Raw genomic sequence first — 26,977 nt, 5'->3', positions numbered from 1 at the left:
ACGGAAATACTCAGTGCAGGCTGGGACGATTCCGTTACATTGTTCATCTGTGGAAGCAGTTGGGACTTATGTGGGGGTCAAAGTTTCCCCACTGTGGATGCCCCCCTCCCTGCCCTCTACCTCCCTCCTCTTCCCTTCACCTCCCTCCTCTTCCGTCCACCTCCTTCCTCTTCCCTTCATTCTTTCCCACCCCAATTATCTATATTCCCCTCCCCCCTACACACCTCATTACGGACCTCTCTTGTCCACCCCGGACTTCTTTTTTTTTACGTAAAGCAGAACTTCGCTCTCTCAATCAACATGGACTATTTCTATCCTTATGCTGCTAGAATTAGTAAATAGATAGGAAGGTTTACTTGTTTTTTTAACATTTTTTCAGTTAATTCCTGGTTTAAGGCCTAGGCAAATGATGTCATACATCCCAAGAGCCTTCAGGAGGGGAGGAGCAGTTTTCCCACCTAAGAACACCCTCCTGCATGCATGCCTGAGTGAAGGATAGATGGATTCCAGGAAGTAAATGCTACATAAATCATCTTCCCTTACTCAAGATGGTAGCGGCTGGAAATTCTAGACGGGTGTTTTTCAAAGTGATTTCTCAGAAAAATAAAGTGTGAGGACATGGATGGATGGTGTGGGGGGGGGGGGGGGGGTGCTTCGAATATAAAAAATTAATTAAATAGCACTTTTGGGTTCTGGTGCTCAGATACAATGTAATTCCGTTTTAAGGAACCTTATACTTCCCCTATTTCCTTTGGAACCCAGATGACTTTTCTCCATCCCTCATCTCTGTGGGTGAGGGTAAAACTCCTTCCCATCTGGGCTCTTTATTCTGTTCTTTATGAAAAAGTTTCAAAATTGGAGGAAGCAAGGGTGCTGCTTTACTCAGTATCAGGGGTGGACTGACAACTCATGGGGCCCCCAGGCAATAAGGGATCATGGGGCCCCTGTGTCCTTGCCCAAACTCAAAAAAGCCTATGAAAAAGGTACCAGGGCATCTCATGGGGCCCCCTACTGATCCCAGGCCCTCGGGCAGTGCCTGAGTTTCCAAATGGTCAGTCCGCCCCTGCTCAGTATAGATTACAGAATGTATAGGGTAGTGCTGACCTGACCTTCATGTCCTGTAACCTTGGCTGTGAGATCTCTGACTATGAAGGAATCCATAAAACTGATACTGTCTGTATGTTTGACAATTGTGACTCATTGTACTGTCATGCTTCTCCCTATCCTCATCCAAAAAAAAAGAAACATCCAAAAACATTTCTTTTCATGATGGATGAAATAGGGCAGTGGTCTCCAAAATGTGGTCTGGGGGCCAGATGCGGCCCTTTGGTTGCGACACATGGGGCATTATTCCCCTCACGGTCAGCAACATAGTTACTGACAATGGGGCACTATTCTTCCCACTGACACCAATGATGGGGCACTATTCTTCCCACTGACATCAATGATGGGTCAACATTCTTCCCACTGATACCAATGATGGGGCACTATTCCTCCCACTGATACCAATGATGGGGCACTATTCCTCCCACTGACACCAATGATGGGGCACTATTCCTCCCACGGACACCAGTGATGGGGCGCTATTCCTCCCCCTGATACCAATAAAGGGGCACTATTCCTCCAACTGACACCAATGATGGGGCACTATTCCTCCCACTGACACCAATGATGGGGCACTATTCCTTCCACTGACACCAATGATGGGGCACTATTCCTCCCACTGACACCAATGATGGGGCACTATTCCTCTCACTGATACCAATGATGGAACACTATTCCTCCCACTAATACCAATGATGGGGCACTATTCCTCCCACTGATACCAATGATGGGGCACTATTCCTCCCACTGATACCAATGATGGGGCACTATTCCTCCCACTGATACCAATGATGGGGCACTATTCCTCTCACTGATACCAATGATGGGGCACTATTCCTCCCACTGACACCAATGATTAGAAACAATTCCTCCCACTGACTCCAATGATGGAACACTATTCCTCCCACTAATACCAATGATGGGGCACTATTCCTCCCACTGATACCAATGATGGGGCACTATTCCTCCCACTGATACCAATGATGGGGCACCATTCCTCCCACTGATACCAATGATGGGGCACTATTCCTCCCACTGACACCAATGATTAGAAACAATTCCTCCCACTGACACCAATGATGGAACACTATTCTTCCCACTGATACCAATGATGGGGCACTATTCCTCCCACTGACACCAATGATGGGGCACTATTCCTCCCACTGACACCAATGATGGGGCACTATTCCTCCCACTGACACCAACGATGGGGCACTATTCCTCCCACTGATACTAACGATGGGGCACTATTCCTCCCACTGATACCAACGATGGGGCACTATTCCTCCCACTGATACCAACGATGGGGCACTATTCCTCCCACTGATACCAACGATGAGGCACTATTCCTCCCACTGACACCAACGATGGGGCACTATTCCTCCCACTGACACCAACGATGGAGCACTATTCCTCCCACTGATACCAATGATGGTGCACTGTTCCTCCCACTGATACCAATGATGGGGCACTGTTCCTCCCACTGACACCAATGATGGGGCACTATTCCTCCCACTGACACCAATGATGGGGCACTATTCCTCCCACTGACACCAATGATGGGGCACTATTCCTCCCACTGATACCAACGATGGGGCACTATTCCTCCCACTGATACCAACGATGGGGCACTATTCCTCCCACTGATACCAACGATGGGGCACTATTCCTCCCACTGATACCAACGATGGGGCACTATTCCTCCCACTGACACCAACGATGGGGCACTATTCCTCCCACTGACACCAACGATGGAGCACTATTCCTCCCACTGATACCAATGATGGGGCACTGTTCCTCCCACTGATACCAATGATGGGGCACTGTTCCTCCCACTGACACCAATGATGGGGCACTATTCCTCCCACTGACACCAATGATGGGGCACTATTCCTCCCACTGATACCAATGATGGGGCACTATTCCTCCCACTGACACCAATGATGGGACACTATTCCTCCCACTGATACCAATGATGGGGCACTATTCCTCTCACTGACACCAATGATGGGACACTATTCCTCCCACTGACACCAATGATGGGGCACTATTCCTCCCACTGACACCAATGATGGGGCACTATTCCTCCCACTGATACCAATGATGGGGCACTATTCCTCCCACTGACACCAATGATGGGGCACTATTCCTCCCACTGATACCAATGATGGGGCACTATTCCTCCCACTGATACCAATGATGGGGCACTATTCCTCCCACTGACACCAATGATGGGGCACTATTCCTCCCACTGACACCAATGATGGGGCACTATTCCTCCCACTGATACCAATGATGGGGCACTATTCCTCCCACTGACACCAATGATGCTGCACTCTTTACTCCCACTGACACCAGGACATTTTCTTCCCCCACTGGCCACAACCCAGTCATCTAGAGTTTAATAAACAGTAAACTGGCCCTTTGTTTATAAAGTTTGGAGACCCCTGAAGTAGGGAATAGTGAAAACCCCTGCTTCTTCCCACCCGTGCCTCATTGGGGAGATTTCTCATCACTTCCTATTCTGTAGACACAAAGTGAAGGGAAATTCCTCCTTAGACTGTTTTCGCTGGAACAAATGTCCCCGTTGGAAGAGTACATATTCCTAATGAGGGACACAAATGCAGTAAAACCTGGCAAGGGGTCTAACCCCTGAATGCTTTATCCAAAACAAAAAATAACATTTTGGCTTTAGATAAACGCTGAGCCATCAGCACAATATAAATGATTGTAAACCACAAAGTCTACACCGATCAGCTCCAGACAACGTTGTCATGCACAGGATAGGCAGGGAACTGTGTAGAATGATGTAGAATGCGGCTCTGAGAAGGAAATGGGAGTATAATCAAATGTCACAAAGTCCATTGACGTCAAGGTGCACCTTTGGAATCCTGAGCATATATATAAGCAGTATAACATAAAAGATGCAGCGCTATAGTATAAATAAAACGTCCAAAATATCAATATATGGTGGTTAGGTGATTAATGTGATCACAAAAGTTGGAAGCTTATCCCCTTTGATGATGTGCGGTTAGCACGAAACGCGTCAGGGTAGGAGCTACAGCGTCACTATTTCTCTGCCGCCGGCACCACGGAGGTCCCGGCGGCCATCTTTCTATTCACCTCATGGTCAGTGATTGTTTGTTTTCCTCACCTATATCATACTGTATATGAAATAAATATCTTTTAAAACGGTATCATGCTATTGGTCTCCTTTCTTTGTGGCCCTTGGTGAGTCACTTATCACCTATAGAGCCACCTAAGAGAGAGACCGTGGATTACTAGCAACATCCAGCTGGTGGAGGAATATCTGGCCTGACCTCTTGAAGATACTTGTGGATCTAGTGGAGATAATATATCTCTAAATGCGCAGTTACACTGTGCATCTGGTGAGTGCACAGCCTTATCCTTTTCACGTTTACTGCATGGAAGCAGCACTTTGAAGAAAAATAACTGTCACAAGGACTGGTTTTGCACCGCATGTCACTTTGCTTGTGATATAACTTTTGTGATCACATTAATCACCTAACCACCATATATTGATATTTTGGACGTTTTATTTATACTATAGCGCCGCATCTTTTATGTTATATGGTTTGTAAGGTTCTTTGGTATCCTTTTTTGATGCTGCGGCTGCTTTTTTTGTTTTCGCTCACAACTTCTTTTATATTTATATATATAAGCAGAGAGCCGTATAGAGGTGTGCTGAGTATAGGAGGAAATGGGAATATTAGCATAGTCACATGAACAGTCCAATGACCTCAAGAATGATCCCTATCATTCAGCACAAATATCAGTGGTATTAGATGCACTCTCATGTCCCACCTAGGAGGAAATGGAAGAATTGGCACAATCTCCCACTTCAAGTCCGGACACTTTCACCCCCTTCCCGTCCAGGCCAATTTTCAGCTTTCGGTGCTATCACACTTTGAATGACAATTGCGCGGTCATGCAACACTGCCCATATAGCATTTTTTTGAGACAGATAAAACTTTATTTTGGTGGTTTTTGTTTTGTTTTTTTTGCTATATAAATGAAAAAGTCCAAACATTTTGAAAAAAAGTGTTTTTCTTTTAACATTTTGCAAATAAATCTTTCTTCATAAATCTCGGCCAAAATATATTCAGTTATCTTTTTAGTAAAAAAAAAAAAAACCCAAACTAGTTTATAGCCAAAAATTATAATTTTAAAATTTTATTTTACATTTTTATTTTATTTTTTTATATTATTAATGTTTTTTTAACATACTGTCACCCTAGCAGTACAGTGTCACCATACTTGTGGGGGGTGATGAAGATTTTTTTATTTTACACTGATAGCTTTTACACCCATAAAGGCTGTAAAAGCAATCATTTCTCCTTCTTTCTGGCTGCATTCTTGCAGCCATTGCGAAATACTGTGTGAGCTGTGATTGGTCACAGCTTGTCACATGGTACAGGGCTGTTGTGAATAGCCTTGTACCATGTGAGCTCTGTGATCATTCACAGATTTCACACGTAGTAAGCAATGATGTCAGAAGTGACATGTTGCTTACTACTCTGCATGTGATCACTGATTGGCCAATCAGTGATCACATGATCAGAACCTCACACAGAGGTCATGTACGACGAATGGGTTCCCACTGTGTTTCTCAATCTTTTTTCAGTCAAGGCACCCTTTGAAATTATGGACAGTCCCGAGGCACCCCATTAGCAAAGACACGGCGCAGAATACGCTTTGTCCTAAATTTATGACGAAAGTTGATTTTTTAAATTTTTTTACTGGATATGTTTAATAACAAAAAGTCAAAAATATTGTTTTTTTTCTCAAAATTGTCAGTCATTTTTTTTTACAGCGTAAAAAATAAAAACCGCACAGGCTATCAAATACCACCAAAAGAAAGCTCAATTCGGGGGGAAAGAAAGGACGTAAATTTCATTTGGGTGCAGCGTTATTATTATACAGGATTTATATAGCGCCAACAGTTTGCTCAGCGCTTTACAATATGCATGACCGCGCAATTGTCAGTTAAAGTAACACAAAAACTGCCTGGTCAGGAAGGGGGGGGGGGGGTAAATCCTCAGGAGGGTGAGTGGTGAAATTTCTCTGCAACAATTGCATTACATGGTGTCAAAAATGGGCGGAGCTTTATTAAAAAGCATCCTCATACACACATCCCTAGGGGGCACCTGAACCCGTCACACAGTACTGACTGCATAGGGGAGAGGAAAGTGCTAAATATAGATTTCTCTGGTATGTGTTAAAAACATCCCGGACCTTTTTTTAGACTAGTTTCGCTCATGTCACATGATGTGACATTTTTGTCATGATCTGTCATTACTACGTTGCAGTCTTTCCACTTCAAACCTTCAAATTAACACTCCCAGGTATCTTTAGTAGCTGCCAAAGCTGAACATTTTAGCCTCTGGCAGTGCAGATGCTGAAGAGATAACATTTGTATTAGGTTCCCATGGTGGAATTGCTTTTCCAGGAACAGAGTCAGCAAAAAAGACAAAAGTGACTTCCTCTTGTGGAGTGAAAATCAGTTTCGGGTGGACTGACCCAATGTAGACCTCCACTATGTACTGTTACTTCATTATCATTTTTGGAAAACCTGCATCTGATTAATACAGATTATGATGTCTCCACTTGTGTAATTGGCACCTCGGGTTAAGAAAATATGAATTTTAGCTGCTCCTCCTCTGAGGTACATCATAGATGATTGGGTGTAGACCAGGAAAGAATGTTCAGCCCCCAAGGAACATGCACTGCTCCTGTATGGTTTGCACTGCCAGCAACATAAAGCAGTGAAGGAGGCAAGCATTGACGCATCGTTGAGAAGGGTATGCCGTGTTGGGTTTTTAAGAGGACCTCCCGGGTTCAAGGACAAAAGTGTGAACTGTGGCAGTGCGGTATCCTGCCTCGGTCGAAGTCAAGCTGATAACCCTGGATTCTCAACCAGGCCCGTTGAGGGGCTCCAGAGGGTTTATGTAATGCAGAGAAAACTGGCTTTTCGGTCTCCTCCTTTATTGGTAAAGACCGTTTTGGGATCTGGAGCCTGAAGATTTCAAAGAGATCTGGGAGGGATGAAATCTCCAATCCGGGGTCCGTGTTTTGAGAACCCCCAGCACACTGATTGTACAGGTGTGTGCAGGCCTTTTTGTAGAGGCCTAACCAGACTGAAAACTCATGGGGCCCCCGGGCAATAGGGGATCATGGGGCCCCTGTGTCCTTGCCCAAACTCAAAAAAGCCTATGAAAAAGGTACCAGGTGCATCTCATGGGGCCCTCTACTGACCCCGGGCCCTCGGGCAGTGCCCGAGTTTCCAAATGGTCAGTCCTCCCCTGGGCCTAACCCATGTTTCTGGGCTCCACCCAGGCAGACAGAAGGTTGTTGCCCAGGAGTCAGAGAGCTTCACCTAGGAGAGGTGGAAGCCAGAGTAGCTGTGTGCTAAAAGCCATTTTTGAAGGAGTCGGTAGGAGACCGCTATATACCTGAGAGCAGGGGCGGACTGACCATTTGGAAACTTGGGCACTGCCCGAGGGCCCGGGGTCAGTAGGGGGCCCCATGAGATGCCCCTGGTACCTTTTTCATAGGCTTTTTTGAGTTTGGACAAGGACACAGGGGCCCCATGATCCCTTATTGCCCGGGGGACCCATGAGTTGTCAGTCCGCCCCTGCCTGAGAGAGCCAGAAGGTTGAATATTGTTTCATGTGTGTGATGGTGGATACCCCTGCGTGGGAAGCATTTTTGTGGAACTTTTTAAATAGAATTGGGCAAAAAGGCCCTGAAAAAGAAAGAAGCAAGTGGATGCGTGCTTTGAAAACTTTACATTTGATGCTATTTCTCACACAACGTTTCAACTCAAGGCTGAAAAACACGACTTATTATTGAGGACTGGATAACATGTACGCGGGTTTGCAGCCTGCGTTTGCGTGGCCATGGCAGCCCAGTTATTTGAATAGACCGCCGTGCCTGCATTTTCCACAGAAAAAAGGTTCATGCAGCCTTCGAAGAAAGCAGAAGCCAGGAAATCGCATGGTGCTTTTGCAGTTTCCACACCTGCAAATGCTCTGTATTTTTAGATGCGTGGGGGTGCTATTAGCATGAATGGCAGCCTCACGCATTTTCATATAGCAACACGTTTTGACTGTGGGCGGTTGCGTGTGCGGAATCGCTGCGATTCCCACACCTGCAACTATCCGTATAGATGTGAAGCAGGCCTTAGGCATTAAAGTAGTTGTAAAGCCATGAGGTTATTTTTTTTTTACCTTAATGCATTTCTCTGTGCAGATTTTTGTGTGGATCTGAAGCGGCACCACCCACACATATGTGAACCAAGCCTTAGGGCTCGTTCAAACCAGTGAGTCATGTTCAACATATAGGCGCCGGGAGACACAGTGCGGATGCACCGGGAGACACAGTGCGGATGCACCGGGAGACAAATGTGAATGCAGCGGGAGACACAGTGCGAATGCAGCGGGAGACACAGTGCGGATGCACCGGGAGACACAGTGCGGATGCACCGGGAGACACAGTGCGGATGCACCGGGAGACACAATGCGGATGCACCGGGAGACACAATGCGGATGCACCGGGAGACACAGTGCAAATGCAACGGGAGACACAGTGCGGATGCACCGGGAGACACAGTGCGGATGCACCGGGAGACACAGTGCGGATGCACCGGGAGACACAGTGCAGATGCACCGGGAGACACAGTGCAGATGCACCGGGAGACACAGTGCAGATGCACCGGGAGACAAAATGCGGATGCAGCGGGAGACACAGTGCGGATGCACCGGGAGACACAGTGCGGATGCACCGGGAGACACAGTGCGGATGCACCGGGAGACACAGTGCGGATGCACCGGGAGACACAGTGCGGATGCACCGGGAGACACAGTGCGGATGCACCGGGAGACACAGTGCAGATGCACCGGGAGACAAAATGCAGATGCACCGGGAGACACAGTGCGGATGCACCGGGAGACACAGTGCGGATGCACCGGGAGACACAGTGCGGATGCACCGGGAGACACAGTGCGGATGCACCGGGAGACACAGTGCGGATGCACCGGGAGACACAGTGCAAATGCAACGGGAGACAAAATGCGAATGCACCAGGGAACACAGTGCGGATGCTCCGGGAGACACAGTGCGGATGCACCGGGAGACACAGTGCGGATGCACCGGGAGACACAGTGCAGATGCAGCGGGAGACACAGTGCGGATGCAGCGGGAGACACAGTGCGGATGCACCGGGAGACACAGTGCGGATGCACCGGGAGACACAGTGCGGATGCACCGGGAGACACAGTGCGGATGCACCGGGAGACACAGTGCGGATGCACCGGGAGACACAGTGCGGATGCACCGGGAGAAACAATTCAGATGCACCGGGAGATAAAGTGCAAATGCAATGGGAAATACAGTGCGAATGCACCGGGAGACACAGTGCGGATGCACCGGGAGACACAGTGCGGATGCACCGGGAGACACAGTGCAGATGCACCGGGAGACAAAATGCAGATGCACCGGGAGACACAGTGCGGATGCACCGGGAGACACAGTGCGGATGCACCGGGAGACACAGTGCGGATGCACCGGGAGACACAGTGCGGATGCACCGGGAGACACAGTGCAAATGCAACGGGAGACAAAATGCGAATGCACCAGGGAACACAGTGCGGATGCTCCGGGAGACACAGTGCGGATGCACCGGGAGACACAGTGCGGATGCACCGGGAGACACAGTGCAGATGCAGCGGGAGACACAGTGCGGATGCAGCGGGAGACACAGTGCGGATGCACCGGGAGACACAGTGCGGATGCACCGGGAGACACAGTGCGGATGCACCGGGAGACACAGTGCGGATGCACCGGGAGAAACAATTCAGATGCACCGGGAGATAAAGTGCAAATGCAATGGGAAATACAGTGCGAATGCACCGGGAGACACAGTGCGGATGCACCGGGAGACACAGTGCGGATGCACCGGGAGACAAAATGCGAATGCAGCGGGAGACACAGTGCGGATGCACCGGGAGACACAGTGCGGATGCACCGGGAGACACAGTGCGGATGCACCGGGAGACACAGTGCGGATGCACCGGGAGACACAGTGCGGATGCACCGGGAGACACAGTGCGGATGCACCGGGAGACACAGTGCGGATGCACCGGGAGACACAGTGCGGATGCACCGGGAGACACAGTGCGGATGCACCGGGAGACACAGTGCAAATGCAACGGGAGACAAAATGCGAATGCACCAGGGAACACAGTGCGGATGCTCCGGGAGACAAAATGCGAATGCACCGGGAGACACAGTGCGGATGCACCGGGAGACACAATGCGGATGCACCGGGAGACACAGTGCAAATGCAACGGGAGACACAGTGCGGATGCACCGGGAGACACAGTGCGGATGCACCGGGAGACACAGTGCGGATGCACCGGGAGACACAGTGCGGATGCACCGGGAGAAACAATGCAGATGCACCGGGAGATAAAGTGCAAATGCAATGGGAAATACAGTGCGAATGCACCGGGAGACACAGTGCGGATGCACCGGGAGACATCGTGCGGATGTACCGGGAGACAAAGTGCAAATGCAACGGGGGACACAGTGCGGATGCACCGATTCCAGCAATTTTCACAGTTTTATTGAACCGTCACTCGTTCTTTCCACAGCGCACCACCCGAACAGATGTGAACCTAGGGTGACTCTTTTCAAAATGCGCACTGCACTGAACCGCAGAGTGTTGCACCACCATGCAAGTTTGGTGAAAACACCTGCGTTTGCAGATGTGTGGGATGACCTTAACATCTGTTAAAGGGCAATGCGTTTCTCTTTGTGTCGGGTAAGCACGCAATTTTGTGCACATTCCTGTCATGCAGAGAACTGAACGTAGCTTTAGTTTTCTATATTGACCTGCGTAATAGGACTGGGAGAGGGAGTGGCTATGTTGTGAGCTAATCAGGATTTGCTGCTTTGCCTAATTCTGCCAATGTTGCTGACAGGAGGAGGGAGCAGAGTGAGTGGGATGATGACCTCATCAGTATGCTCACACTCCTTCTTTGTCCTGCAGTCAGTAAGTGGTTCAGCGGCCAAACTGTATTGCTTACCTACAGTGGAGAAAAAAGTCAGACCACTAGCCTGGCGCTGATGTTTGGCAGGAGTGCCTGGATCAGCTGAACAGAATCACTCGCTCTTTGGCTGTAATTTTGTTCATTTGTTTGTATTTTGACTGTGTTGTTTCCCAGAATTTGGTTTTAAAACAAAATAACATTTCGGATAAAAAGGGAAATGTTAAAGAGTAAAAAATATCACATGATCCAAGTTCCCTTTTTTTCAATGTAATATGCAAAATAGCATGACTTTTCCTGACGGGTCCAGAAGCAAATCATAAGCTGCTTCTAATGTTTGTGCACCCTTCATCAACAACAATGGTCTGCTTTCATCGACCTTTCTCTTTGTTAAAGGACTGTCTATATCAGGGGTGTCAAACTGGCGGCCCTCCAGCTGTTGCCAAACTACAAGTCCCATCGTGCCTCTGCCTTCGGGAGTCACGCATGTAACTCAATCTTGCAATGCCTCATGGGACTTGTAGTTTGGAGAGCCGCCGGTTTGACCCCCATGGTCTATATTGTCTGGTAGCAGCCAATCGCATTCAAGCTGCACAGGAAAGTGAAACATGGAGAATGAATATTTACATTTGATTGGTTGCTTCAGAGTTCTTATGAAAGATTTGATATAAATGAGAATAAATGTTATAGATTTTTTTTTTTAAAGTGTATGTCCAGCCAAAAACTTTTTTTTTTAAATTTGAATGAAGTGGGAAATATTATTTTATTTATTTCCGGTACTTATATAGTGCTGTCAATTTACGCAGCGCTTTACATATATATTGTACATTCACATCAGTCCCTAACCCTCAAGAGGAGTACAATCTAAGGTCTCTGAACCCTCAAGGGGCGTACAATCTAAGGTCTCTAACCCTCAAGGGGCGTACAATCTAAGGTCCCTAACCCTCAAGGGGCGTACAATCTAAGGTCCCTAACCCTCAAGGGGCGTACAATCTAAGGTCCCTAACCCTCAATGGGCGTACAATCTAAGGTCCCTAACCCTCAAGGGGCGTACAATCTAAGGTCCCTAACCCTCAAGGGGCGTACAATCTAAGGTCCCTAACCCTCAAGGGGCGTACACTCTAAGGTCCCTAACCCTCAAGGGGCGTACAATCTAAGGTCCCTAACCCTCAAGGGGCGTACACTCTAAGGTCCCTAACCCTCAAGGGGCGTACAATCTAAGGTCCCTAACCCTCAAGGGGCGTACAATCTAAGGTCCCTAACCCTCAATGGGCGTACAATCTAAGGTCCCTAACCCTCAAGGGGCGTACACTCTAAGGTCCCTAACCCTCAAGGGGCGTACAATCTAAGGTCCCTAACCCTCAAGGGGCGTACACTCTAAGGTCCCTAACCCTCAAGGGGCGTACAATCTAAGGTCCCTAACCCTCAAGGGGCGTACACTCTAAGGTCCCTAACCCTCAAGGGGCGTACAATCTAAGGTCCCTAACCCTCAAGGGGCGTACAATCTAAGGTCCCTAACCCTCAATGGGCGTACAATCTAAGGTCCCTAACCCTCAAGGGGCGTACACTCTAAGGTCCCTAACCCTCAAGGGGCGTACAATCTAAGGTCCCTAACCCTCAAGGGGCGTACACTCTAAGGTCCCTAACCCTCAAGGGGCGTACAATCTAAGGTCCCTAACCCTCAAGGGGCGTACAATCTAAGGTCCCTAACCCTCAAGGGGTGTACAATCTAAGGTCCCTAACCATCAAGGGGCGTACAATCTAAGGTCCCTAACCCTCAAGGGGCGTACAATCTAAGGTCCCTAACCCTCAAGGGGGGTACAATCTAAGGTCCCTAACCCTCAAGGGGCGTACACTCTAAGGTCCCTAACCCTCAAGGGGCGTACAATCTAAGGTCCCTAACCCTCAAGGGGCGTACAATCTAAGGTCCCTAACCCTCAAGGGGTGTACAATCTAAGGTCCCTAACCATCAAGGGGCGTACAATCTAAGGTCCCTAACCCTCAAGGGGCGTACAATCTAAGGTCCCTAACCCTCAAGGGGGGTACAATCTAAGGTCCCTAACCCTCAAGGGGCATACACTCTAAGGTCCCTAACCCTCAAGGGGCGTACAATCTAAGGTCCCTAACCCTCAAGGGGCGTACAATCTAAGGTCCCTAACCCTCAAGGGGTGTACAATCTAAGGTCCCTAACCATCAAGGGGCGTACAATCTAAGGTCCCTAACCCTCAAGGGGCGTACAATCTAAGGTCCCTAACCCTCAAGGGGGGTACAATCTAAGGTCCCTAACTCACATTCATATACTAGGGCCAGTTTAGACAGGAGCCAATTCACCTACCAGCATGTCTTTTGCAGTGTGGAAGGAAACTGGAGTACCTGGAGGAAACCCATGCAGGCACAGGGAGAACATGCAAACTCCAGGGAGGTGGTGCCGTGTTCGGGATTTGAACCAGCGACCCGAGTACTGCCAGGCGGAAGTGCTAACCATTTAGCCACTGTGCTGCCCATCATAGAACCCCTGTTGGGTTTTTACTTCTTCTGGGGCTTCTTTAGAGAGATAAAAAAATAAAAGTTTGACATTGGGGTTCTAGTCTACTAAAAAAACCAGAAAATTGTATCTTAGTTACCTCGTAACATTCCTTTCCTGGAAAAGAAAAATAGAGGTGCTAATACCCAAGTATGTGTCCATCCCAGCATCTAGGCAGGTCCACGATCGATCCACATTATCTGTTCAGCATCTTTGTAGAAAATATTGATCCGCATGACCTCCACTGTGCTAAAGTCTTCTTTTATTGAGTCGACCACACAGAAAATGACATTGTAGGTACAACAGGTTGACGCGTTTTGGCCATACGGCTTTGGTCATTACCCTTATGACTTATGAGTTCACAGCTGTCATTCACCAGCTAGTGTAACCGATGATGCAGCTACTCAAGCATGATCTGTGCTGGAATAGCTGCATTGGAGGGCAGGGGGGACATTGGGGGTCTAATAAACCCCCAGTGCCACCATAAAGAGTACTTGTCACCTGCCCATGCTATCACATAGAGGGCGTATTAGCCCCTTGTAATAGCATTAACATAAAATAAAATAAAAGAAGTTTAAAAGTAATATAAATATGAATGATTAAAAAGAAATGAAAGCACCCTATTCACCCCCCGCACACCCCCCATACCAAAAACACAGGTATTGTCACAAACTTTAGAGTGAAAGCAATCATTCTAAGGCCATATTTCACAGTTAGCTCTAAAGTGATAACCTGTAAAGACGTTTAAGCATGGTCTATGGAGAATTCGAATAATTATTTTGTGATTTCACTTGTGTGCGCAACTTTGCAGCTTGACGTGTTTGGTATCTATGTACTCAATGCAACCCAATCTTTTATGTTTTACCAAAAAATTGGGTATAATATTGTTTGCTTGCACTAAAATTAATGTTAGTCTATTTTCTTTTCCCGGAAAATATACATTTGATAAACAGCTGCACAAATATTAGTCTATAGTAAGACAAAGTGAGCGCTCTTAATATAGCAGCTGTAGCACTAAAGGTAACCAAATGAACCTTGATAAAACTGTATAAATAAGAAGTGCAGCGCTAGTAAAATAACTCATAGGATGTAAGATAATAAAAGTACATAAAAGTTGTTAGAGATCCGGGTATGACCAGAAATGTGTGGGAACACAGGTGTAGCCAGGGCTGGAGAGGTGGAATGGTCAGGCAGGCCATTTGTTACTGTTAAGCACCGCCTGGCGGCGTCTCTAGCAGCCCACAGCACGGGGTTCCTCAGGGCGCGGGGTCTAAGTCCCAATCTGCTTATTCACCAGGGCCCTTGATGGTGGGGATGGACTTGGAGCAGACTGAGACCAGGTCGTGACCCCTGAGTACGTCCGGCAATGGTAGAGAGTGTCGTCAGAGGTGTGCGGGGAAAGGAGCCTGACGTGAAGAGGCTGGCAGACCTGGTAACAGGGAGAGATCCGTGCGGGATGGATTGATGGATCGTCTGGGTAGCGTAAGGCGTAGTGGGGCAGGCCAGGTCAGCAACGTGCGGGCAACGAGGTACCTGAGGAGCAAGCAGAGAATGGTCAGGGTCACAAGCCGGGTTCAGTAACTCACGGGCAGCGTGGTACAGAGGATCAGGCAGAAGGATGGTCAAGCAAGCCAGGGGTTCAACAGGAGACGGTCAGTAGGGTCAGGAACAATGCAGAGGTCGGCAACAGAAGATTCACAGGATACCAGGTACAGGGGCTCATGGGAAACAAACACCAAGGCACTGATTGCAGGCCTGGTCCTGCTTAAATAGACCTCCTGCAATCAGCCTCAGGTGATGGCTTGATTGCAGGAGCGAGACCCTGGCTGCTGAAAGCACCCTCTGGTAGGAGCTGGTATTGCAGCCCACAGAGCAAGTGAGCCACAGCACCACCAGTGGTGAGTCCATTCCTGACAAAAGTTCATATAATACGTGTAGGTGAATGATCCCCTCTGTAGCTGAATTTAAAAGCTTGTGCCTGGAAACAATGGTAAAATTGCGCACTCACCAGAAGCGCATAGGTAATGCGCATGTAAATGTATCCACCATGGCAGGTGGGCTATGTCAGGCGTCTGGTGAACTTCCTTCTAGATATTGGTCAGCACAGCAGTAGGTCTTGGGATTAAAGTAGAAATCTGCTGATCCAGAGGTCCCCTTTAGGATGGATGGGTGCTCAGCCTGCTTACAGGGCTCTCCCCCTCTGGATACTGGTTAGGTGAGGATCATCTGTAGGCTTAATAGCTCCAGGAAAGAGCCACAAAAGAAGTGCCCATAGTGTAGTACTTTTTTAAAATAAACTTTTATTCCAAAAGGTATGGTAAAACAGGGTGATAATGCAGAGTATATGCAGCGCAAACCCGATTAATGTGCAACATAAAAAAACAAATTTGCAACCACCACCATTTTATTCTTGAGGGGCCTCTGCTTTCAGAAACTATTATTTTTTTTTTGGAGGGGGTACAGTGATTTCTAATGAACAATGCAGATTCTAACGTGTGTAAAAAAGTTTACAAAATTGCCCCGGTAGACGGGTGTGATCATTTATCTTCCATATTGGAAAAAAAAGCAACAGAAGAAGTGAGACCCCATAAAAATTGAGGGAAGAGCTGGAAATTCTGATGGATAGACCTTTCTGTGGGCGACTACAAGAGACAAAGGAAGAGAGCGGGGCGTTCAGATGGCCAGAGACCCCTTATAACTACAGCCAGGGGCGTATTTACCACAAGGCAAACAAGGCATTTGCCTAGGGTGGCATTTCTTAGGGGGGCAGCACTGCCCCCCTAGAAGAAGGAATATATGCAGCATGGGGACCAGGTGGGATCTGAGAGGGGCTGCTTGATGGTGTATGCAGAGCCCGAGTGTCATTCCCAGGGCTCTCAGGTGGGGGTAGAGGTGTTGATGGTCACTGTCAGGCTCTCTTGGGGAGGGGGTCTGGTGTTGGTCAGTGTCAGGCTCTCTCCATATGGGAGGGGGGTCTGGTGTTGGTCGGTGTCAGGCACTCCCCGCCGGGGAAGGGGATGTCCGATTTCTGTGTTGCCTAGGGCAGCACAAAACCTAAATGCACCACTGACTACAGCATCAGTTTTGGGTGAGCGGACCCTTGAAATGCAAACTTTGAATACCTGACTGGAGTGAACCTTGGAGACACCATTGTGGTTTATGCAAACATTATGTATGAATTCCTCAAAAGCCTCGCTGCTTCCTTGTGCTGCACATTGATGAGATAGCGAAAGGTTTCCTTCTGCGTACTCAACACTGTTTCCTCATTCTTATTGCACTGACTGTGCCAAGACCTCCCTCACTTCCAGTTAATGGTTTACTCCAAAATGTTACAAATGTTTCCTCACGGCAAAACTATCAAGTTTTCTTTTCTGGTGACTTGTGGTTTTTCCTTTTTTTGTTTTATTAACAAGGAAGGTTCTAACATTTTCAATGAACTCCGTAACTTTTTGGCTTTAGAGCTGAGCTCTAGCCTTCCCTTCAGTCTCGCACAGTTGTACCGGCTCCTCTCCTGGACTGAAACGGCTTCCTCTGATTTCACTGCACACTGTGAGCTTCTCACAATGTGCATTGGAATCTGCAGCAAGTCAGACAGAGTCCGCTCCATTTCCTGGCTGGAGGGAGTCCAGCATCATCTAGCACTTTCCTCCCCAGCTTGACTGTCCCTGGCCCAGCTTCTTTCACTTATTGCTTTAGTCTTCTCTTCCCTCTTCTATTCTTTTGTTCCTTCTTTTTTGCATTTCACCTATTCCTATAGGCTGTCTAGGTTTGACCCATGCTTATTGGCTTCCTTGGCTTCACATATTGCTAAGGACTGCCTTGGTTTGACCCATGCTTATTGGCTTCCTTGGCTTCACATATTGCTAAGGGCTGCCTAGGTTTCACCTATTCCTATAGGCTGCCTTGGTTTCACCTATTCCTGTTTGCCGCCTTGGCTTCATATATTCCTATAGGTTACCTAGGTTTCTTCTCTTCCTATAGGCTGTCTAGGTTTCACAAATACTTATAGGCTGCCTAGGCGTCACCTACTTCTATAGGCTGTCTTGGTTTCACCCATTCCTATGGGCTTCTTTGGCTTTGCCTATTCCTATAGGCTTCCTTGGTTTCACCCATACCTATGGTCTTCCTTGGCTTCACCTATTCCTGTAGGTTGCCTTGGTTTCACCCATACCTATAGGCTGACTTGGTTTCGCCTAATCCTATAGGCCGCCTTGGTTTCACCAATTCCTATGGTCTTCCTTGGCTTCACCTATTCCTGTAGGTTGCCTTGGTTTCACCCATACCTATAGGCTGCCTTGGTTTCGCCTAATCCTATAGGCTGCCTTGGTTTTGCCTAATCCTATAGGCTGCCTTGGTTTTGCCTAATCCTATAGGCTGCCTTGGTTTCGCCTAATCCTATAGGCTGCCTTGGTTTCACCTATTCCTATAGGCTTCCTAGGCTTCACCCATTCCTATGGTCTTCCTTGGCTTTACCTGTTCCTGTAGGCTGACTTGGTTTCATCCATACCTATAGGCTGACTTGATTTCACCTATTCCTACTGGCTTCCTTGGCTTCACCTATTCCTATAGGCTGCCTTGGTTTCACCCATACCTATGGGCTTCCTTGGCTTTACCTGTTCCTGTAGGCTGACTTGGTTTCACCCATACCTATGGTCTTCCTTGGCTTCCCCTATTCCTATAGGCTGCATTTGTTTTACTCATTCCTATAGACTACCTTGACCTCCCCCATTCCTATAGCCTGCCCGGATTTCCCTTGTCTTCCCATGTCTGATTTTCAGCCGTATTAATTTCTGGAAATCCCCTGGGGAAATCGAGGGTGTTCAATGTGGAGATCACCTCTTTTATTTTGGGAAGTTACTTAAGAAGTTGCTTCATCATCATGTTGCAGAATGATAAATGATAGGAACTTGCTTCATCTAGTAGGGCTGTATTACATAGGAGGGGATGTTATGACACTTCTTTGGTTCCTACTTTTTTGCATGTGCAGGAAATTATTAAGTGAAGGTCTCTTGTCAGATACAAGCAAACAAAATAGCTTAATGCTGAACTAAATCCTCCTATCTGTTACAGCAGGGGTCTCCAAACTTTTTAAACAAAGGGCCAGTTTACTGACCTTCATACTTTAGGAGGGCCAGACTGTGGCCAGCTGGAGTAGAAAATGTCTTGGTGTCAGTGGGAGTAAACAGTGTCCCCCTCGTTGGTGTCAGTGGAAGGAATAGTGCCCCATCATTGGTGTCAGTGGGAGGAATAGTACCTCATCATTGGTGTCAGTGAGAGGAATAGTGCCACATCATTGGTATCAGTGGGAGGAATAGTACCTCATCATTGGTGTCAGTGGGAGGAATAGTACCTCATCATTGGTATCAGTGGGAGGAATAGTGCCCCATCATTATTGTTAGTGGGAGGAATAGTGCTCCATCATTGGTGTCAGTGAGAGGAATAGTGCCCCATCATAGGTATCAGTGGGAGGAATAGTGCCCCATCGTTGGTGTCAGTGAGAGGAATAGTGCCCCATCATTGGTATCAGTGGGAGGAATAGTGCCCCATCATTGGTATCAGTGGGAGGAATAGTGCCCCATCATTGGTATCAGTGGGAGGAATAGTGCCCCATCATTGGTGTCAGTGGAAGGAATAGTGCCCCATCATTAGTATCAGTGGGAGGAATAGTGCCCCATCATTGGTATCAGTGGGAAGAATAGTGCCCCATCATTGGTATCAGTGGAAAGAATAGTGCCTCATCATTGGTGCCAGTGGGAGGAATAGTGCCCCATCATTGGTATCAGTGGGAGGAATAGTGTCCCATCATTGGTATCAGTTGGAGGAATAGTGCCCCATCATTGGTGTCAGTGGGAGGAATAGTGCCCCATCATTAGTATCAGTGGGAGGAATAGTGCCCCATCATTAGTATCAGTGGGAGGAATAGTGCCCCATCATTGGTGTCAGTGGGAGGAATAGTGCCCCATCATTAGTGTCAGTGGAAAGAATAGTGCCTCATCATTGGTGCCAGTGGGAGGAATAGTGCCCCATCATTAGTATCAGTGGGAGGAATAGTGCCCCATCATTAGTATCAGTGGGAGGAATAGTGCCCCATCATTGGTGTCAGTGGGAGGAATAGTGCCCCATCATTAGTGTCAGTGGAAAGAATAGTGCCTCATCATTGGTGCCAGTGGCAGGAATAGTGCCCCATCATTGGTATCAGTGGGAGGAATAGTGCCCCATCATTGGTATCAGTGGGAAGAATAGTGCCCCATCATTGGTATCAGTGGAAAGAATAGTGCCTCATCATTGGTGCCAGTGGGAGGAATAGTGCCCCATCATTGGTATCAGTGGGAGGAATAGTGTCCCATCATTGGTATCAGTGGGAGGAATAGTGCCCCATCATTGGTATCAGTGGGAGGAATAGTGCCCCATCGTTAGTGTCAGTAGAAGGAATAGTGCCTCATCATTGGTGTCAGTGGGAGGAATAGTGCCTCATCATTGGTGTCAGTGGAAGGAATAGTGCCCCATTGTTAGTGTCAGTGGAAGGAATAGTGCCTCATCGTTGGTGTCAGTGAGAGGAATATTTCCTCATTGTTGGTGTCAGTGGGAGGAATAATGCCCCATCATTGGTGTCAGTGGAAGGAATTGTGCCCCATTGTTGGTATCGGTGGAAGGAATAGTGCCCTATTGTTGGTGTCAGTGGGAGGAATAGTGCCCCATCATTGGTGTCAGTGGGAGGAATTGTGCCCCGTCATTGGTATCAGTGGGAGGAAGAGTGCCCTATTTTTGGTGTCAGTGGAAGGAATAGTGCCCCATCGTTGGTATCAGTGGGAGGAATAGTGCCCCATCATTGGTATCAGTGGGAGGAATAGCGCCCCATCATTGGTGTCAGTGGAAGGAATTGTGCCCCATCGTTGGTGTCAGTGGAAGGAATAGTGCCCCATCATTTTTGTCAACGGAAGGAATAATGCCCCATTATTGGTGTCAGTGGGAGGAATAGTGCCCCATTGTAGATGTCAGGGGCAGGAACTATGCTGCACCGTTGCTGACAGTGGGGGGAATAATGGTCCAAGGGCCAGATGAAAGCAAGCAAAGGGTCGCATCCAGCCCTCAGGCCATAGTTTGGGGATCACTGCTTTACAGCGATTTGTTAGCTTGACAGTTCGGTGAAGAGCGCAAGTAACTGTGACAGTTATTCATGGCATGACTTGAATGCAGCTGTTCGATAAACAGTTAAATTGTTGAGTTTAGTTCTGCTTTTCCCCTTGTGAATCATTGCTTTGTCCTTTCCCATCATCACATACCTTTCCTTCACCCCCCTCCGCTCTGTTCAGCACCCACACTTGAATGCAACTTGGTCACGTCTGCCATGTCCAGGGGTGGGCTGACAACTCATAGGGCCCCCGGGTAATAGGGGATCATGGGGCCCCTGTGTCCTTGCCCAAACTCAAAAAAGCCTATGAAAAAGGTACCAGGGGCATCTCATGGGGCCCCATACTGACCCCAGGCCCTCCGGCAGTGCCCACGTTTCCAAATGGTCAGTCCGCCCCTGGCCATGTCACAGACCTTGTTCTCTACTACTGCCAAACTTCCAGGAGTGTCAGATGCCTTGGTCTCCAGCTGAGCTCTGGGGTTCCTTCAATCAGCCCCTGTGTCACTAGAAGCCATTCCGAGGATACACGGCGCACAGAAGTGGACCAGGCATCCAACCCAGAAGTGTCAGGTGTGGAAGTCTTTTCAGCAGAAACAGAAACGACACCTCCTACGCTTTAGGACTCAAACCAGTGGTGGAAGGGTCGAAGGAACCTCAAAACAATTCCACCAGTGCATGGAAGGTTGTGCAGCTCTAGAACAAGGCTGGGGAAGCCTGACCGATACTGTGAAGTGAAGAAAAAAAAAGAGCGCACCAACCTTGCGCATTACCTCAGTAAATCTGTGATTTTATTAAATAAAATATATATATATATACTCACAGACAAGGAATTATAACAAGCATGCTGGAGAGTGCAAAATCAGGTGCACTTCTGCATAGAAACCAATCCGCTTCCAGGTTTTAGTAACAAAGCCTAATTGAACAAGCTGATTGGCTACCACGCACAGCCAGTGGCGTATTTAGGTTTTTTGTTGCCCTAGGAAACACAAAAATTGCCCCCCCCCCGTAGAGAGAGCCTGACATTGAGCAACAACACCCTTGCCTCCCACCCGAGAAAGCCTTGAGAGAAAGACACTCACCTTCACAGCTCCGGACATCCCCGGGAACGAGAGTCGGGCTGTGCATACTCCGTCATGAAACCCGCAGCCTATCTCGGAACCCACCAGGTCCCCATGCCACGTGTGATCCCTTCTTCCGTCCTTTCTTCCACGGGGCTGTGCTGCCCCCCTTGAGAAATGCCGCCCTAGGCAAATGCCTTGTAACTACACCCCTGCGCACAGCTACACCAGATTCTGAGTGAACCAGTTTTAGTAAATCTCCTCCAGTGTGCTCTCCCCAAATGATCAGACTTCTGCTGACACCACCCCCCCCCCCCCCAGCCATTCACTGAGAATCTCAGTGTTCTGCCATTTCTCCCCCCCCCCAGCTCTCTCTTCTCAGCTGCATAAGGAGCTGAGAGGGAATGTGATCACTTATAAAACGGGAAAAAGGTATTCAACATGTTATTTTATATCTGCACACAAATGTTTTGCCTTTCACTTCTATTTTAAATTGAATGGATTGTAGGCAGGGGCGAGGACTGACCATTTGGAAACTCGGACACTGCCCAAGGGCCCGGGGTCAGTAGGGGGCCCCATGAGATGCCCCTGATACCTTTTTTATAGGCTTTTTTGAGTGTGGGCAAGGACACAGGGGCCCCATGATCCCCTATTGCCCAGGGGCCCCATGAGTTGTCAGTCCGCCCCTGGTTGTAGGCATGGGCATTTGGAGACTTTTGAGGCTTCTAATCCTCTCATCAAATGGGAGCTGCTTTGGACCTCCCACCAGCTTCCCAGAACTGCACACCCTGCAAGGACATGTCACAATACCTATGGGTTACCAATGAGTTCATCTGAAGCCTCCAGCCTGTTTTTGGTTTGAGTATTTATTGTTAGTGTATATGTACTGATCAGAAAGAATGCCCTGTGTACACCTAGAACTGCAAACTCTACCGTATATAGAAGTAAAGTTATAAAAAATAAATAACACACACTGATTAGATGATTTAGGTTAAGCAGATAACATTCAGTGCACAAAATGGTGACATTTTTGGAATTTGTGCTTTATTGGGAATAAGGAAATGACATTGTGTTTTATTCTTTTTTTTTTTTTCAGAAAAAACCTAAGGAGAGCTCAGTCGGTGGAGGTAAGTGCCCTGTGACAATGCAGCTTTACTGCTGAATGGATCTAGAACCCTGATAACCCCTTAGTTTGTGCAGAGGGCCGTGAATTCATCCAAAATGTATGGTTTGTTTATTGATGAAGCCCCACACTATTTGGGTATCCTGACAATATGTTTGCTGATCTGTTGTCTTGCAGGGGAAGAGGCGGACCTGGTGGCCCTCTATGACTATGATGGTGTCCATCCTGAAGACCTGACGTTTAGGAAAGGCGATTATTTCCAGTTACTGGAGGAGTAAGTTATACCAGTTCAGCCAACAATTGATCACTTAGATCACCAGAAGGCTTCACTGATGTATGTGTAGGAATGGGGATTATTTCCAGTTACTGGAGGAGTACGTTATACCAGTTCAGCCAACACTAGATCACTCAGATCCCTAGAAGGCTTCACTGATGTATGTGTAGGAAAGGAACGTTTCTGTGTTTTCTGAAGAAGCGTTAAATGCCAGCTTAAGTTATTTTTATTTGAAATAAATAGTCAAGCGCCTTCTAATGCATTGTCTGGGGAGACCAGATATAGTAATTGCAGGGTCCGGGGAGAGCGGATATAGTGAATGCAGGGTCCAGGGAGACCAGATATAGTGAATGCAGGGTCCGGGGAGACCAGATATAGTGAATGCAGGGTCCGGGGAGACCAGATATAGTAAATGCAGGGTCCTGGGAGAGCAGATATAGTGAATGCAGGGTCCGGGGAGAGCGGATATAGTGAATGCAGGGTCCGGGGAGAGCGGATATAGTGAATGCAGGGTCCGGGGAGAGCGGATATAGTGAATGCAGGGTCCGGCTAGAGCGGATATAGTGAATGCAGGGTCCGGGGAGACCAGATATAGTAAATGCAGGGTCCAGGGAGAGCAGATATAGTGAATGCAGGGTCCAGGGAGAGCAGATATAGTGAATGCAGGGTCCGGGGAGAGCGGATATAGTGAATGCAGGGTCCGGGGAGAGCGGATATAGTGAATGCAGGGTCCGGGGAGAGCGGATATAGTGAATGCAGGATCCAGGGAGGCCAGATATAGTGAATGCAGGGTTCGGGGAGAGCGGATATAGTGAAGGCAGGGTCCGGGGAGAGCGGATATAGTGAATGCAGGGTCCGGGGAGAGCGGATATAGTGAATGCAGGGTCCGGGGAGAGCGGATATAGTGAATGCAGGGTCCGGGGAGAGCGGATATAGTGAATGCAGGGTGCTGGGAGACCAGATATAGTGAATGCAGGGTCCGGGGAGAGCAGATATAGTGAATGCAGGGTCCGGGGGAGAGCAGATATAGTGAATGCAGGGTCCGGGGGAGAGCAGATATAGTGAATGCAGGGTCCCAGGGAGAGCAGATATAGTGAATGCAGGGTCTGGGGAGACCAGATATAGTGAATGCAGGGTCCGGGGAGAGCAGATAAAGTGAAGGCAGGGTCTGGGGAGACCAGATATAATGAATGCAGGGTCCGGGGAGACCAGATATAGGGAATGCGGGGTCCGGGGAGACCAGATATAGTGAATGCAGGGTCCGGGGAGAGTGGATATAATGAATGCAGGGTCCGGGGAGAGGGAGTATAGTGAATGCAGGGTCCCGGCGAGAGCAGATATAGTGAATGCAGGGTCTGGGGAGAGCGGATATAGTTAATGCAGGGTCCGGGGAGACCAGATATAGTGAATGCAGGGTCTGGGGAGAGCGGATATAGTGAATGCAGGGTCCGGGGAGACCACATATAGTGAATGCAGGGTCCGGGGAGACCAGATATAGTGAATGCAGGGTCCGGGGAGACCAGATATAGTGAATGCAGGGTCCGGGGAGACCAGATATAGTGAATGCAGGGTCCGGGGAGACCACATATAGTGAATGCAGGGTCCGGGGAGACCAGATATAGTGAATGCAGGGTCCGGGGAGACCACATATAGTGAATGCAGGGTCTGGGGAGACCAGATATAGTGAATGCAGGGTCCGGGGAGACCAGATATAGTGAATGCAGGGTCCGGGGAGACCAGATATAGTGAATGCAGGGTCTGAGGAGACCAGATATAGTGAATGCAGGGTCCGGGGAGACCAGATATAGTGAATGCAGGGTCCGGGGAGACCAGATATAGTGAATGCAGGGTCCGGGGAGAGCGGATATAGTGAAGGCAGGGTCCGGGGAGACCAGATATAGTGAATGCAGGGTCCGGGGAGAGTGGATATAATGAATGCAGGGTCCGGGGAGAGGGAGTATAGTGAATGCAGGGTCCCGGCGAGAGCAGATATAGTGAATGCAGGGTCTGGGGAGAGCGGATATAGTTAATGCAGGGTCCGGGGAGACCACATATAGTGAATGCAGGGTCTGGGGAGAGCGGATATAGTGAATGCAGGGTCCGGGGAGACCACATATAGTGAATGCAGGGTCTGGGGAGACCAGATATAGTGAATGCAGGGTCCGGGGAGACCAGATATAGTGAATGCAGGGTCCGGGGAGACCAGATATAGTGAATGCAGGGTCCGGGGAGACCACATATAGTGAATGCAGGGTCCGGGGAGACCAGATATAGTGAATGCAGGGTCCGGGGAGACCACATATAGTGAATGCAGGGTCTGGGGAGACCAGATATAGTGAATGCAGGGTCCGGGGAGACCAGATATAGTGAATGCAGGGTCTGAGGAGACCAGATATAGTGAATGCAGGGTCCGGGGAGACCAGATATAGTGAATGCAGGGTCCGGGGAGACCAGATATAGTGAATGCAGGGTCTGGGGAGACCAGATATAGGGAATGCAGGGTCCGGGGAGACCAGATATAGTGAATGCGGGGTCCGGGGAGACCAGATATAGTGAATGCAGGGTCCGGGGAGACCAGATATAGTGAATGCAAGGTCTGGGGAGACCAGATATAGGGAATGCAGGGTCCGGGGAGACCAGATATAGGGAATGCAGGGTCCGGGGAGACCAGATATAGTGAATGCAGGGTCCGGGGAGACCAGATATAGTGAATGCAGGGTCCGGGGAGACCAGATATAGTGAATGCAGGGTCCGGGGAGACCAGATATAGTGAATGGAAGGTCTGGGGAGACCAGATATAGGGAATGCAGGGTCCGGGGAGACCAGATATAGGGAATGCAGGGTCCGGGGAGACCAGATATAGTGAATGCAGGGTCCTGGGAGACCAGATATAGTGAATGCAGGGTCCGGGGAGACCAGATATAGTGAATGCAGGGTCCGGGGAGACCAGATATAGTGAATGCAGGGTCTGGGGAGACCAGATATAGTGAATGCAGGGTCCGGGGTTTAGTATCGCTTTACCCAAGGACAGATAAGAATCAGGCAATCTGAAAAATCTCCGTCATAATGACTTGATAAACAGATATCTTGTTTTTCAGATGTCCAATGAAAGCAGTGACACATGAATACCTTCTGTTTTAAAAAGGCAATTCTGTACATCTTTCACACAAGCCAGCTAGAATCTGATTATTATGGGCAATGCAGACACTTTCTTGTATTTTTTATTTATGAATGCAGTCTGGATTATGAAGTCCTCAATGAATCACCTTTTCTCTGCAATCACAAAGTTCATTTGCTGTCGCTGTAGGTCCGGGGAGTGGTGGCATGCACGTTTAATACACACAGGAGAAGAAGGCTATATTCCCAGTAATTATGTTGGAAAAGTGAACTCCCTGGAGTCGGAAGAGTAAGTTACACCTATATTTTATCGTTTCCTTCTTCTCAATAATCCATTCATTCGCTGTATGTGTTGGAGCACTTTGGAGTGAGATTTTACTCTTTTCCTAGAGCGCCTCCTCGTTTATTTGCCGATTGACAAAAGATCAGAGCTGCTGGTAGCAACAAGTGTATCTACAGACAAAACTTCCTTTTTAGGCAGGCGTTACATGGGTCAAATTCTGAACGAATTCTCTTTTGAAAATCGGAAATTTTGTGCGTTTTGTAATCCAATGGTGACACCGTTGATTTCGAAA

The 26,977-nt window shown here is 48.3% G+C and overlaps 1 protein-coding gene across 2 annotated transcripts in view; it reads left to right on the top strand.

The window, feature by feature from the left end:
* The window catches only part of LOC149438138 (tyrosine-protein kinase HCK-like), a 55,821-nt gene that overhangs the window by 9,462 nt on the left and 19,382 nt on the right, over positions 1 to 26,977 (top strand). For both annotated transcript variants that reach the window (XM_089660207.1, XM_089660208.1), the window contains exons 3-5: positions 22,985 to 23,015; positions 23,189 to 23,285; positions 26,593 to 26,691. In XM_089660207.1, the coding sequence (XP_089516333.1) occupies positions 22,985 to 23,015; positions 23,189 to 23,285; positions 26,593 to 26,691 (227 nt within the window). The remainder of the gene's footprint in view (positions 1 to 22,984; positions 23,016 to 23,188; positions 23,286 to 26,592; positions 26,692 to 26,977) is intronic.

The sequence above is a fragment of the Staurois parvus genome, unplaced genomic scaffold (assembly GCF_062004578.1).
Source record: "Staurois parvus isolate SC_StPar_1 unplaced genomic scaffold, SC_StPar_1.0 ptg001214l, whole genome shotgun sequence".
Lineage (NCBI taxonomy): Eukaryota > Metazoa > Chordata > Amphibia > Anura > Ranidae > Staurois > Staurois parvus.
This window is presented reverse-complemented; position numbering and strand designations above follow the sequence as displayed.